The following is a 12220-nucleotide window of genomic DNA, read 5'->3' as shown; positions in this document are numbered from 1 at the left end:
AAAAAGTAATAAAATTTCTGAGGGTTTGAAAAGGTGGTTCAGTGCTTATGAACACATACTGCTCTTGCAGAGGAATTATGGGTGCTGAAAACCTACAATAAGTGGTTCCCAACCACCTGGAACTCCAGCTCCAGGTAATCTAAAGGCTCTGCCCTCCATTGACAGCCACATTCATAAACACGCACATAGTTTTTAAGAAGTTTATTAAGAGCTGGGTGTGGTAGTACACTTTTAATACCAGGATTAGGGAGACAGAAGATTAGGAGGTAGTATACTTTTAATCCAGGATTAGGAGGGTCCATGGGAGCTCACTGGACAGCCAATTGGTAATTGGTGAGCTTCAGTGTAGCCATCAGCGGCCACGGGTTACTTGGGTTCCTGAATGGAAAGATGGGACTACATGGGGGGACGGCAAGAGAAGAATAAAATGAGACCAAGACAAGTTTCTGATCAAGGCCCAATATTAGCTTAGGAGTCTGAGTATGTAAAGGGAGGGGACCCATCCCCCTCAATGCCGGGATCTAGTAACCTTATCAGTGTCTTGTTGGTTGACCGGAACTTGTCAGGCAGACAGGCTCAGCAGGTGGTGGCTCCTTGTAGGAAGCTGCAGACGTGGCAGGACAATAGACTTCACCGAGGTTGGAAGGCTCCACCCTAGGTGGGCTAGCTGTGGTTGAACAAGGTCTGAATCAGCCTGCACCAGGCTGGGGGAAGGGCACACTTCAGGTCAGGGAAAGACAGTCTCAAAGGAGGTGGACAACCTTTCCTAGGGTGACATCCAAGGTGGTTCTGTGACCACACACGAATACACATGCACCTGCATACACATATGTATACATATACATGCATGCAGATGCACATGCAAACATACACACATGTGCATCTGCAGAGAAACACAAACATTTAAAGAGAACGAGGGGTGTGTGTGGGTAACACATGCTTTAAATCCCAGCACTCAAAAGGCTGAGGCAGGATGGTCTTTGTGAGTTCAAAAGAGAGCCTGATTTATATAGTAAGCTTCAGAACATCCAGGCCTACATAGATCCTGTCTCAAAAAGAGAGAGAGAGAGAGGAGAGAGAGAGAGAGAGAGAGAAAGAAAAAGAAAGAAAGAAAGAAAGAAAGAAAGCCGGGCAGTGGTGTGGTGCATGCATTTATTTAGTTCCAGCACTTGGGAGGCAGAGGCTGGCAGATTTCTGAGTTCGAGGCCAGCTTGATCTATAGAGTGAGTTCCAGGACAGCCAAGGCTACACAGAGAAACCCTGTCTCAAAAAACAAACAAAAAACAAAAAACAAAAGGGAGAAAGAAAGAAAGAGAGGAGGAAAACAGAAGGTTCTAGAGAGATGGTTCAGTGATTTAAGAGCAGAAGACCTGGATTTGATTCCCAGCACAAACGTGGCAGCTCACAAACATCTTTAATTCCAGTTCCAGAGGACCCAGTGTCCTGTTTGATATACACAGCACCAGGCATGGTTATGATATACATGTATACATGCAGGCACTCGTCCATGCACAGAAAATAAAAATGAATAAATAAACAAATCTTAAACCAAAATAGAATGAAAATAAGAAAGAGACCTCTGCAAACTGTTCCTCTGTCCACAGACCCAGTCTCAAGGCAAACTTACAGGTGAGCCATCACTGTCAAAGGCTGGGCCATCTTCCTCTGCGTGTCAGGTACCCTCCCTCAAAGCATGGGTGGGGCTCACACACTTTGGCAGACTCTTCTGCCCTCCCTGGCTGAGCTCACCTTGTCCTCAGAGTCTGTCTCATGTCAGCACCACTTGGGGTCCTTGACCTCCCTCCCTTTGCCTCTCCTCCCAGTTGAAGTTGCTGGTCACACCTTTCCTTGCAAAATATTCTCTTCTCAAAAACCAAAGAAGACCAAGATGAAGCTGACCAAGGTGAAGCAGCCAGTGTGTTTGTGCACGTGCTTGTATGCATGTGTGTGGGGAGAGTGATTGTGTGCAAGTGTGTGTGTGCATGCATGTGTGTGTATGGGTGTGTGGTGTGTGTATGTGCATGTGTATGTGTGTGCACATGCATGTGTGTGCATTTATGTGTGTTGTTTGGTATGTGTCTGTGTATGATTGTGTGGTGTGCATGTGGGGGGGGCGGGGAGGTAGGAGATTGGAGCGTGTGGAAGTATGTGTGTGTGTGTGTGTGTGCATGTGTGTGTACATGTGTGAGTGCACGTGTATGTCTCTATATGTGTGTTCCAGGGGCTGCCCAGACAGTCTGGCTGACTATTTCCTCTCTGCCCATGGACAGCCAATGAAGCACACGCTCAGGTCTCAGGCTGTGGGTGATTCTGTGCCTCTTATCTGGTCACAATTGCAACCTCCTGAGGATCAGATGAAAGTCACAAAAACCAAGTAGGCGATGGGTTTTTTGGCTGGTTGTGTTTAGGGCCCTGGATCAGATATCACTCATGTCCCACTGCATTACTTCTGTAGGTCCTATCCAGATGCCTGTTCTGACAGACCTGAACCTCTAGTCCATGTTTCTGGTATGAGCAATACCCACCGTCTGCCACCTACATGAACCTGCTTTTGATTTTGATCCCCTTTTCAGAGGGCTCAGATGTCTTTCTGCCTTACAGGCAGGGACAGCATCACCATCCGGACCATCTTCAGCATCATCTCTAACACGATAAACCAGGTTCACTCTAGTTCAAAGGCCAGCTAGTCACTAGGGGCTGGGGTCTAGACTCCAGGGCTCAAGGGAGGAGGGCTGGGGCCTGGAGTCTAGAGTCCTGTAGTAAGGACTGGGATGTAGACTCCAGGGATCTGAGGGAGGAAGGTTGGGATATAGGCTCCTGGGTCAGAAAAAAAAAAGGCTGAAAGACAAGATTCCCAAGTCTTGTGTCCCCCCCTGGTCCTGAGCACACCCACCCTATCCATGTACAGGCCAATTCTGAGGAAGACACAGGCCGTCTAATTGAGACTCCTTCAAAGTGCATCTCTTGGAACAATGCTGATTTACCTGTCACCGTCTCCTCTCATCAGCTGGATACCTTCTTGTGGGGGAAAAACTTTGAAGATCTCATGGATGGTGAATCAACCACACAAACTACCTTGAACTCACCTTACCCTCCTGCCTTCTACATGTTCTCGCCTAGTCCCTCCATCCCGAAGTCCAAAGACAAGGCCAGGCCCACAGGCTCAAAGAAACATGTAAGGCCACTGTCCCCCCACAAATCTGCGTCTGTCCCCATCGAATCAGGGAAAATGCCGTTCATTTTGGACCAGTCTAATAAGGTGCCAGCTAAGCCTGCTCCAGCTCGGATGGCCTCAGCCTTTCCCACTCCGTCTCAAAAGACTCCAACTTCACTGTGGTCAAGACTGAAGTCTTTAGCTGAACCTAGCTATTTCTATAAGTCTCAGCCTTCTGTTTCCCAGAAGACCCCAACTATCCGTGGACACACCTGGAAGCCCCAAGCTATAACTGCCCCAACCAAGCAAACCTTAACACCGAGTCAGAAGCTTCTACAAGCACCTGCATGTTCCCAGAAAGCCACGTACTCCAAAAAGGACCATCTACTCATAAATACCCAGTCTCAGAAGGATCCAACTGCCCAGTACCAGAAAGTTCTCGACTCTTGGGCAAAGGCCCCTGAGGATCCTAGGACATTACAGGGAGATGTGCTTGAGAGAAAGACTGAAGGGAAACAGGAACCCGTGTTGTTAGTGGGAGGGCAGAATACAAAGGTGGTAGATGTGAAGGCCCAGACCATGACGCCGAATCTGCCCTCTGCCACTACCAAGAAACAGTCCAAGGAGATTTTGAATAGCAAAACTCAAGAGGTCATGCTGGAGGCCTTGAAGGGCAGGGAGAAGTTAGACGACAGGGCCTACAAGATGGAGGAAGAGACAACTGTAAACGTGCCTGATCTAAAGTTCAAGGAGACAGAGATGCAGAAGAAGCGGGTCTTGACCAAGGAGATAGCTGTTGAGGACCCCTACACAGAGGACAAGAGGCCCTTCTCTGCGGAGGGGCTCGCCCTTGCCAAGATGATGATTATGGCTAACTCCAAACACCAGCAGCTGAAGCCAGATACCGTCTCTCTACCCTCCTCATTCTCTATGATTTCCAGTGTGTCTTCCATGTCCGTGTTGGCCAACTTGCCCTTTAACAACAACCAGATGACCTTTCCAGAGGGGACACAAGTAGTGGTCATAGAACAATCAGGGTCCCGTACTAGAGTGAACATGGAGAACACACAGCACCAGATGGAGAGGAAGCTGCCCAAGGACGTGCCAAGTACTTCTCAGGAACCCATAAGTGAGTTGCCAGACTTCCATGTCTGTTTTTGAAAGCTTAAAGTTACCTGAAACTTCTGTTTCTCACCGCCATGCCTATCTTAGGTTAAAGCCAATGACACCCTTCACCTACACAATATCCCCCACCTCTGAAACAGAGATCTCAGTCAAGGTGCCCCAAAAGCCTGCAGTAAAACACCAAGGACTCAAGGCACAATCACAGCATCCTCCTTTGATGGTGACAGGGTCAACCTCAGAAATTCTCCTTCCTGACATCTTGCGAATGGAGAATAAGGGAAAAACCGCCACAAAAGCTGAGGTGCCAGTGAAGGAATCTGGTGCCCGTCATTCGTCATTCTCAGGTATTTGGGAATAGTGGTTGGCATTCACTCTGCAGGGGAGGCGCGGTGCTGGGGAGAGGGAGCAAGTTCTCAGGATTGCATTCAAGCTACTTTGTATGCTAACTGCAGACCTTAACACTGAGCCAACGCACATCACTAGACATGGAATAGATATAAAGTGTTGGCTGTGTGGCAGATATTGCTCTAAGCAGTGGGGGTACAGCACCCAGCAATAAGGCTGACAGAAGCAGGGGTTGCTGCTTGACATCTAGTGGCTAGGCATAAGGCATGTTGCTAAACATTCACATTGCAGAGGGTAGACCCCATTCCAGCACAGTGGCCTAAGGTGGCCTCAACCTCAGAGCTGGGTGTCATTTGTGTAAAGACATGAAAGAGGTGCTGGGCAGTGTGGTGCATGCCTTTAATCCCAGCACTTGGGAGGCAGAGGTAGGAGGATTTCTGAGTTCCAGGCCAGCCTGGTCTACAGAGTGAGTTCCAGGACAGCCAGGGCTACACAGAGAAACCCTGCCTTGAAAAGCAAAGCAAAACAAAACAAAACAAAACAAAAGACATGAAAGAGGGGGCTCAGATGGTGGGGTTCTTACCTAGCATATACAAAGCCCTGGGCTTGAACCCAACACTGAATGGAACTAGTAGCCACTGGATGTGTATGTGGGTGGGGGGTGGGGTGCATCAGAGTCACACAGAAACTGCAGACAAGTTTAAGGATTTTGGCTCTGAGCAAGCTGAAGGGTTGGGGCCAGAAGAATAGTTGGAACTGGACTATACAGTGACCCTATCTCAAACGATTAAGAGCCCTTGAGATGGCTCAGTGGATAAAAATGCTTGTCCCAGGACTGATAGCCTGAGTTCCATCCTTGGAACCCATAAGGTGGAAAGAGTGAACAAACTGCCACAATTGTCCTCTGATTTCCATAAGCCCCTATGGCATGCCATGCCTCTCCCCCTTTAATGCCAGCACTTGAGAATCAGAAGCGGGAAGCAGAAGCAGGTGGATCTCTAAGTCTGAGACCATTCTGCTCTACAGAACCAGTTCCAAGCCAGCCAATTTTCAGGCCATTGTGAGACATTGCCTCAAGGGGGAACAAAATAAAAATAAAAACACTGTCATATACCAAGTAAAAGGAACAGACACCCCCCCCCGAAAGCCAGCCAAATGATATGTTTATGAAATGTCCAGATATCCATGGAGACAGATAGTAGGTGGTGATTTAAAAGAGCTTGGAGATGGAGGAATGGGGAATTACTACTAATGTGTTGTGGGAAGGAGGGTGAGATCAAAAGGTCTTGGAACTAGAAAGGTATGGTAACTACACTGCTTTTTAAGGCCTAAATAAACAGCTGTAGATTATATATATTTCTACACTCTTGGGTACCTTTCTCACTGCTAGTCCCCTAAAACATTCTCTACCTTTCTGTCCCGCAGTATGCAGCGACCCAAGGATTTAAGATACCATGATGCAGGAGGCTCGATCTGTCAGCAAATTGTCCAGAAGCCCAATGAGGCCAGGTACCCCTGAGATCCGGAAGACCTGGACATAGAGGAGTGGGTCTCAGGGGCCAGGAATCATATCCCCTTTCCTCCTTCCTTCACAGGCCAGCAGGGTGCTGTGTACCCCGATTATAAGGCGCAGAGTGCAGAGAACACCGAGTGTGGTCGCGGAGGGGGAGGGGGATGGGATCCTCCTCCCATAGAGACCAGAGCTAGATATAAGTTTATATTATTGGTGAGGATGGGGCGGGGCAGATATCAGGGAGAAGCTCAACTTTGTAGGGATTAAAAGTCCTAGTCTGAGACTCAAAGCCCTGTCTTTGTGCTGGTAAGTGTATTTGCTCTTGTGCGCGGGTCTCCAAGGGGACTTCCCTACAAGAACCAAGGGGAGGGGCCTCCACTGATCCCACCCCCGCATTACAGACAGCTCCTATTGGTTGGGACTCCCTGGGGGCCAGCCAATCCAGCCTGAGGGTCGTATTTTTCTCGAGTGCTCTTGGGACCAGCCCTCATTCTCAAGCTAAAGTCACGGGTGGATTCTGCAGCCCTGGTGTTCCAGCTACGTCGTCTACTTCAGTGAGGTAAGGACAGGGTGGGTGGTGGTTAAAGTGGGTCAGGAGCTGGGGGAGATGGAAGCACGGGGCGCCCTCTAGGCCCCACGGAACCCTGCACCCCTTCCTGCAGGAATTGCTACTTGGATGTTGGGTGTTCAAGCCCAGAAGCAGCCCCCTCCGGGCGAATGGTCAACGCCGCCCTTCGACCCGCGCTTCCCTAACCAGAACCAGACACGTAACTGCTACCAGAATTTTCTGGGTGAGACCGGTTGAGCCAAATTGGAGGGGAAGCCCCCACCTGGAGACTTTCGGAGACCGTTGGAATGGAAGGCTGGGCCGCGGCCTGGAGGGGTGGGGCCTGCACCAAAGTGGGTGGGGCTGAACCACGGAGAGGCGGGGCCCGGAATGGAGGGAGGCAGCTGGTCTGAAGGGTTTAAGATTGTCACGTTGGGGTGAAGTGTTTTGAGCCAGAAGGGATGGCGCCTTGTCTGTAAAGGGCAAGACCAGGACTGAGGGGGCGAGATCAAGAGAAAAGGAGCGGTACTTGAGGTGAAGGGAGGCACCTGATCTGGAGTCAGCTGGAACTGAGCCCTGGAGGGGAAAGGTGAGGCAGACAACCAGAAGGGACCAGATGATGGAGCTCAGTCAAGAAGGGAGTTTGGGGACTGGGATGGGAAGGAGGAACCCGATTGGTTGGAAAGGGTGAGACTGTCCTGGAAGGACTGGGCATGATAGGTGGGATCTAGGGGAGGGGCGTGGCCTGTTCTTGACTGGGCGTTGCTTGTCTCGCGACCTGTCCACCCCGAGGCACTCTGCAGACTACCACCGGTGTGTGAAGAGCATGAATCGCCGCGGAAAGAACACACAACCCTGCGAGTACTATTTCCGTGTATTCCATTCACTGTGTCCCATCAGCTGGGTGAGAGGGCGGAGAAGGGTTGGTGGAAAGGGTAGTGGCTTCAGACTCAGGCTGAGCAGCCCCCGGGGTCCCTTTGCCACTGCAGGTGCAGCGCTGGAATGAGCAGATCAAGCAGGGAACTTTCCCCGGCAAAATCTGACCTTGCACTTGAGCGCTGCTCCCCTGGCAGCATCAACCCCTAGTGACCACTGTCCTTTCATCAAGCCCCAGCCTGAGTTACCCCCCTCCTCCACTTTGTCTTTATGCCACAAATAAAGCTATGGTGCTGCTAATATTTGTTTCTTTTCTTGTTTTGTTTCCTGTGTTTGAGACAGGGTATCTCCTGCTAATCCTGGAATTTAACTGATGGAGTAGGTGGCTGGGTCCTCCCGTTTCTTACTCTCCAGCACTGGCGTCACAGCCAGCCATGGGCCACTGCACCAGGCTTTTTGCGTGCACGTTGGGGATCCGTGCATACATGGTGACTGCTTACTGGTTGAGCTCCTGAACACTGCTTCTTTTGATCATGGGGGCAAGAAGGATTGCAGCTCTGTGAGTTTAGGCAGTCATAATTCCCAGGCAGGTAGATAGAAACAAGCTGAGAGGCTCTTGCGTTTGGCGTCTGATCATGAAATCAAGATCTCAACATTGAAGGTAACCCGTGCACTCCAAAGGCAGAGGCATGTGAATTTCTGTGAATTTGAAGCTAGCCTGGTTTATATAGTGAATTCAAGGCTAACCAAGGTTACATTACACAGTGAAATGCTGGCAAAACCATTTCTAAAAAAACAAAACATTCCTTAAAAACAACAACAAAGCCTTCTCCAGCTTCAGGGTTCCGCTATTACACCCCCACCCATCCAGTCTCTGGTCCTGAGGAATCTTCATCCCATGACACAGTGTTGTTCCATTATTCACAACTACCCTGCTTTGACACTTTATCAGCTTTTTATCATTCACCTTCATTGATCCCATGTCCCTCTAAAAACATGCTGTTCCCACAATAAGAGCCCTCTTGTCCCAACAAGGCCACAGAGACTTGTCCATCTTCCAGCAACCCTGAAAACCTGGCACATCTGATTTTATTAATTTTAAAAAATGTGTATGAATACTCATGTATACACACATACCTTGAACACCTGGTGCCATGGAGGCCAGAAGGGAGCCTTAGATCTCTTAGAACTTACAACAGTAAATGCTCTAAAGCACTGAGCCATCTTTCCAGCATCCTGCCCCCCCTTTGATTTCTAATGCAGGTCTACTCTGTGCTCATGTGGAGCCATCTGACCCTTTGTCCATACATGATGCTTCTTCCACTGATCCCTTTAGCATACTCACACTTCTGTCTGAGTTATTCCTTTTTTTTGGTTTTGTTTTAAGATTTATTTATTATATGTAAGTACATTGTAGCTGTCTTCAGACACTCCAGAAGAGGGTGTCAGATCTCATTACGGATGGTTGTGAGCCACCATGTGGTTGCTGGGATTTGAACTCAGGACCTTTGGAAGAGCAGTCAGTGCTCTTAACAGCTGAACCATCTCTCCAGGCCCTGAATTATTCTTTCTTCCCATCTTTTCCAATCAACAGCCAGTCATTCTGGTTCCAGATGCTCCCAAACATGAGTGACATCATTTTATGGATGAGTCTTTGTAGCCCTTGAACCAACAAGATCCACCCATGTCTGCCTCCTTCATACTGGAATTAAAAGTGTGTACTACCACCACCACCCTGTCTGGATAACTCCTGGACCCCTTTTTAAAAATGTGTGAGTGAGTGAGTGGGTGGGCACTGGTGGGAAGTGGCCAGAAGAGATCAGATGCCCTAGGGCTGGAGTTACTGGAAATTGTGAGTAGCCTAATGCCAGGTCCTTTGGAAGAACAGCCAACACTCTTAACCACTGAGCCTTCTCTTCATCCTGAAGAGTGACCCTGTTTGTTTATTATTCTGAGATAGTCCCTTGTGGCCACGATAGCCTCAAACTTTTTTTTTTTTTTTTTTGGTTTTTCGAGACAAGGTTTCTCTGGCCCTGGCTGTCCATGAACTCACTCTGTAGATCAGGCTGGCCTTGAACTCAGTAATCCGCCTGCCTCTGCCTCCCAAGTGCTGGGATTATAGGCATGCGCCACCACTGCCGGGCAGCCTCAAACTCTTAATCCTCCTGGCTCTCTGTCTTATCTTCCAAGTGTTGGGATTACAGCCACCAAGCCCAGTACCAGTAATCCTAAACAGAGCCAGAAGCCTCTAGCTGGCTGTGCTGGCATCTCCTGTGACCCCAAGCGATCAGCCTCCCAGCTAGGCCTGAAGTAAGCCTCAGACTCTGCCTTAAAAGTTCTTAGGTGACTACATTTAACTCCCAGGTTCAAAGATAACTTCGATTATGCAAGTGCTCTTCCTGAGTGACCAACCTCAAGTTTCTCCAGCTGTAAACCAAGATGGCTAAGACTTGGGTTATCAGAAGCAGGATAGGAGGGATGGCTGTGCTCCTAGGACTGGCTGGTTCCACCCTTGATGACCTGTCTACCACCTGCCCCATGGGCTGGTCACCACCCACCAAGGCACACCCTAGATGGCCTGGGATGACTACATCTAGACCTTGGCCTCAGAACTGTCTGACCACAACCTGAGAGGGAGGGGCAGGGTGGAAGTACAGGGTAATGACAAGGCTTCAGAAAGATACTGGTCACTCACCATCCTGACAGGTAGTGTTGCTGATAGAACAGCAGCTGGTCAGAGGGCACTGTCAGGAGAAGAGGCTAAATGCTGCCTGAAGACATAATAACATCACCCTGTTAGGTGTCTGAAGCACAGGACGATCAGCTGGGGATCCATCTTTTGTTCTGCCCAGAGTCCTGGGTCTAGAGTACATATTCTCCGAATGCCCATTCTTTCCTCTACCTCCTCTTCTCCTCAGGTTCATAATCCCTCTTGTCACGGTCACTTGACTACTTCCTGTCTCTTTCCAACACGTTTTAAGGTCAGACTGGCATCAAGCTTTCCACGTAGAGAAGGCTGACTTCAAACTCACAGAGAGCCACCTACCTCTGCCTCCCAAATGCTGGGATTAAATGTGTGTGCCTCCACCGCCTGTCCATCCCGGGCCATTCTTATAATCCTGGCCAACTTTGCCTAGGCTTGACCTACACAAGGAGCCAGATCACACACCTTGCCTGCCAGCCCCCACTTGGACTACTTGCCTCCACCACAAACTTTGAACAGCTCTCTAGGCCCCCCAGCTAGTGTTTCCCCACCTACATCCACTGGGTCAATTTCCCATGATCCCAGGGGCACACCCCGTCTCTTAGCAGCCTCCACTGCTTAGAGGATTTGAGACCAATTGCTCTGTTTTCCTCTTCCCTCTAGCTCTGTAGTTCCTCAGAAACCTGCTTCTTCCTAGGACTACTGGTAGAGAGGCCAGAACATCAAAATGACTCTGCTGCTCTTCGTGCTTTGTTCTATAGATCTTCAAGATCTCACTTCATTTTCAGACACTGGCTCTCCCCATAGGATCCTATGGCTCCTGGAGCTATCGGATCAACCTCCAAGGTTCTCTAAGGGGGAGAAACAGGATAGAGAAAGCCCCACCAAGGCAGCACCAGTTTCCATGCTGGCTCTTTTCTTGTTCTTTTTTCTTTTCTGGTATGAAGGATCAAATTTAGGGCTTGGCACCTGCTAAGCAAACCCTCTACTACTGAACTATGTCCCCAGCTTGTTTTACTCCTATCATACAATAGGGAAGCTTGAGGACAACTGGGTTACCAGAGGTTCCCTCCACCCCTCAGCTGGACTGAGCTTCCTGGGCCCATTTATATCACCTCCTCTCAAACTGCTCCTGAATAAGCCCATCCCCTAGTGCAGCTTTTTAGTTTGTGGGGTTTTTGTTTGTTTGTTTTTTTGACAGTTCCACTATGTAGCCTTGGCTGGCCTGGAACTCCCTGTGTAGATCAGGCTAGGTTTGAACTCACACAGATCTGTTTGCTTTTGCCTCTTAAGTATTGGGATTAAAGGGGTGCCACCACACCAGGCCCTGCTCTAGATCTGGTTGAGAAGTGACAAGTCCCTGTATGGCCTCAGACTCTGCTTCCTGGTCATCAGTTATTGGTTATCGCCTTAGCTCCCCACAGCAGAGAATGCATTTGGTCATGTCCTATAGCACTGTTTGTGCAGTTACTGGGCTTTATCTTAGTCCAGCAGTCCCCAGAACCCACTGCCCTCTCCCTCCTTAAGGCATATCAGGGTAGTTGTCAGTCTCCCAGCCAAGCTGAGATCGCACCCTCCAACTTGACATCCATAAAAACATAAGAAAACTCATATGGGCTTACAATGTTTTAATAAAAAGTTCAAGTTCTTCCAATCCCCCATCATACCCCATTCTGGTGTGGGGAGGAGAGGGAGCCTCCCCTACATCCCAGTAGCACCAGGGATAGCACCGTGAAAAAGATGAGGTCACACCTGGCCTCCCTGAGACCCATGGGGCAGAGCCAAGGATGTGCCCCTGGATACCACCCACCTCATCTGGCCGTCCCTACCTTCATCAACTGCAGAACTGAGAGCCAACTCACTCCCCACTGTGGGAGCAGCTCGGGGAAGGTAAACCCCAAGTCAATTCCACCCTGAGGCCCGGCCTTCTGGAGAGCCGCCATGGAGTGGCCCCCC

At 49.5% G+C, this 12220-nt stretch overlaps 3 protein-coding genes and 1 long non-coding RNA gene across 10 annotated transcripts in view; 2 read left to right on the top strand and 2 right to left on the bottom strand.

The window, feature by feature from the left end:
• The window catches only part of Fam71e2 (family with sequence similarity 71 member E2), a 16680-nt gene extending 10251 nt beyond the window's left edge, over positions 1-6429 (top strand). Inside the window, exons 4-12 of one of the 3 annotated variants that reach the window (XM_031385152.1) lie at positions 1605-1629; positions 1824-1903; positions 2271-2374; positions 2456-2508; positions 2602-2660; positions 2909-4283; positions 4420-4623; positions 6050-6133; positions 6220-6429. In XM_031385152.1, coding sequence (XP_031241012.1) covers positions 1605-1629; positions 1824-1903; positions 2271-2374; positions 2456-2508; positions 2602-2660; positions 2909-4283; positions 4420-4623; positions 6050-6072 — 1923 coding nt within the window. In that variant the 3' untranslated portion in view covers positions 6073-6133; positions 6220-6429. Of the gene's footprint in view, positions 1-1604; positions 1630-1823; positions 1904-2270; positions 2375-2455; positions 2509-2601; positions 2661-2908; positions 4284-4366; positions 4624-6049; positions 6134-6219 lie in introns of those variants that run through there. The other 2 variants (XM_031385154.1, XM_031385155.1) reach the window with 2 other exon arrangements.
• LOC116101560 lies at positions 187-7440 on the bottom strand. Its single transcript, XR_004122873.1, has 4 exons — positions 6968-7440; positions 6035-6155; positions 530-667; positions 187-396 (listed from the first exon to the last, which is right to left on the bottom strand). It is a non-coding gene; the product is annotated as an uncharacterized LOC116101560 (long non-coding RNA).
• On the top strand, positions 6560-7860 carry LOC116101559 (cytochrome c oxidase subunit 6B2). 2 transcript variants are annotated; one of them, XM_031385157.1, is made up of 4 exons: positions 6560-6696; positions 6800-6928; positions 7488-7541; positions 7674-7860. In XM_031385157.1, the coding sequence occupies exons 2-4, from the start codon at positions 6814-6816 to the stop codon at positions 7688-7690; spliced, it is 186 nt and encodes a 61-aa protein (XP_031241017.1). In that variant the 5' UTR covers positions 6560-6696; positions 6800-6813; the 3' UTR covers positions 7691-7860. The 2 variants fall into 2 exon arrangements, with proteins under 2 accessions (XP_031241017.1, XP_031241016.1); XM_031385156.1 differs by having other exon boundaries at positions 7488-7588.
• A 4017-nt stretch (positions 7861-11877) lies between these two features.
• Kmt5c (lysine methyltransferase 5C) overlaps positions 11878-12220 on the bottom strand; it is a 6709-nt gene continuing 6366 nt past the window's right edge. For all 4 annotated transcript variants that reach the window (XM_031385135.1, XM_031385131.1, XM_031385133.1 and 1 more), the window contains exon 9: positions 11878-12220. This exon is cut by the window's right edge and continues 822 nt beyond it. The gene's annotated coding sequence lies outside the window, so the exon portion shown is untranslated.

Source organism: Mastomys coucha, unplaced genomic scaffold (genome assembly GCF_008632895.1).
Source record: "Mastomys coucha isolate ucsf_1 unplaced genomic scaffold, UCSF_Mcou_1 pScaffold21, whole genome shotgun sequence".
In the NCBI taxonomy this organism is placed as follows: Eukaryota; Metazoa; Chordata; class Mammalia; order Rodentia; family Muridae; genus Mastomys; species Mastomys coucha.
The sequence above is the reverse complement of the archived record's forward strand: the minus strand, read 5'-3'. Positions and strand labels throughout refer to the sequence as shown.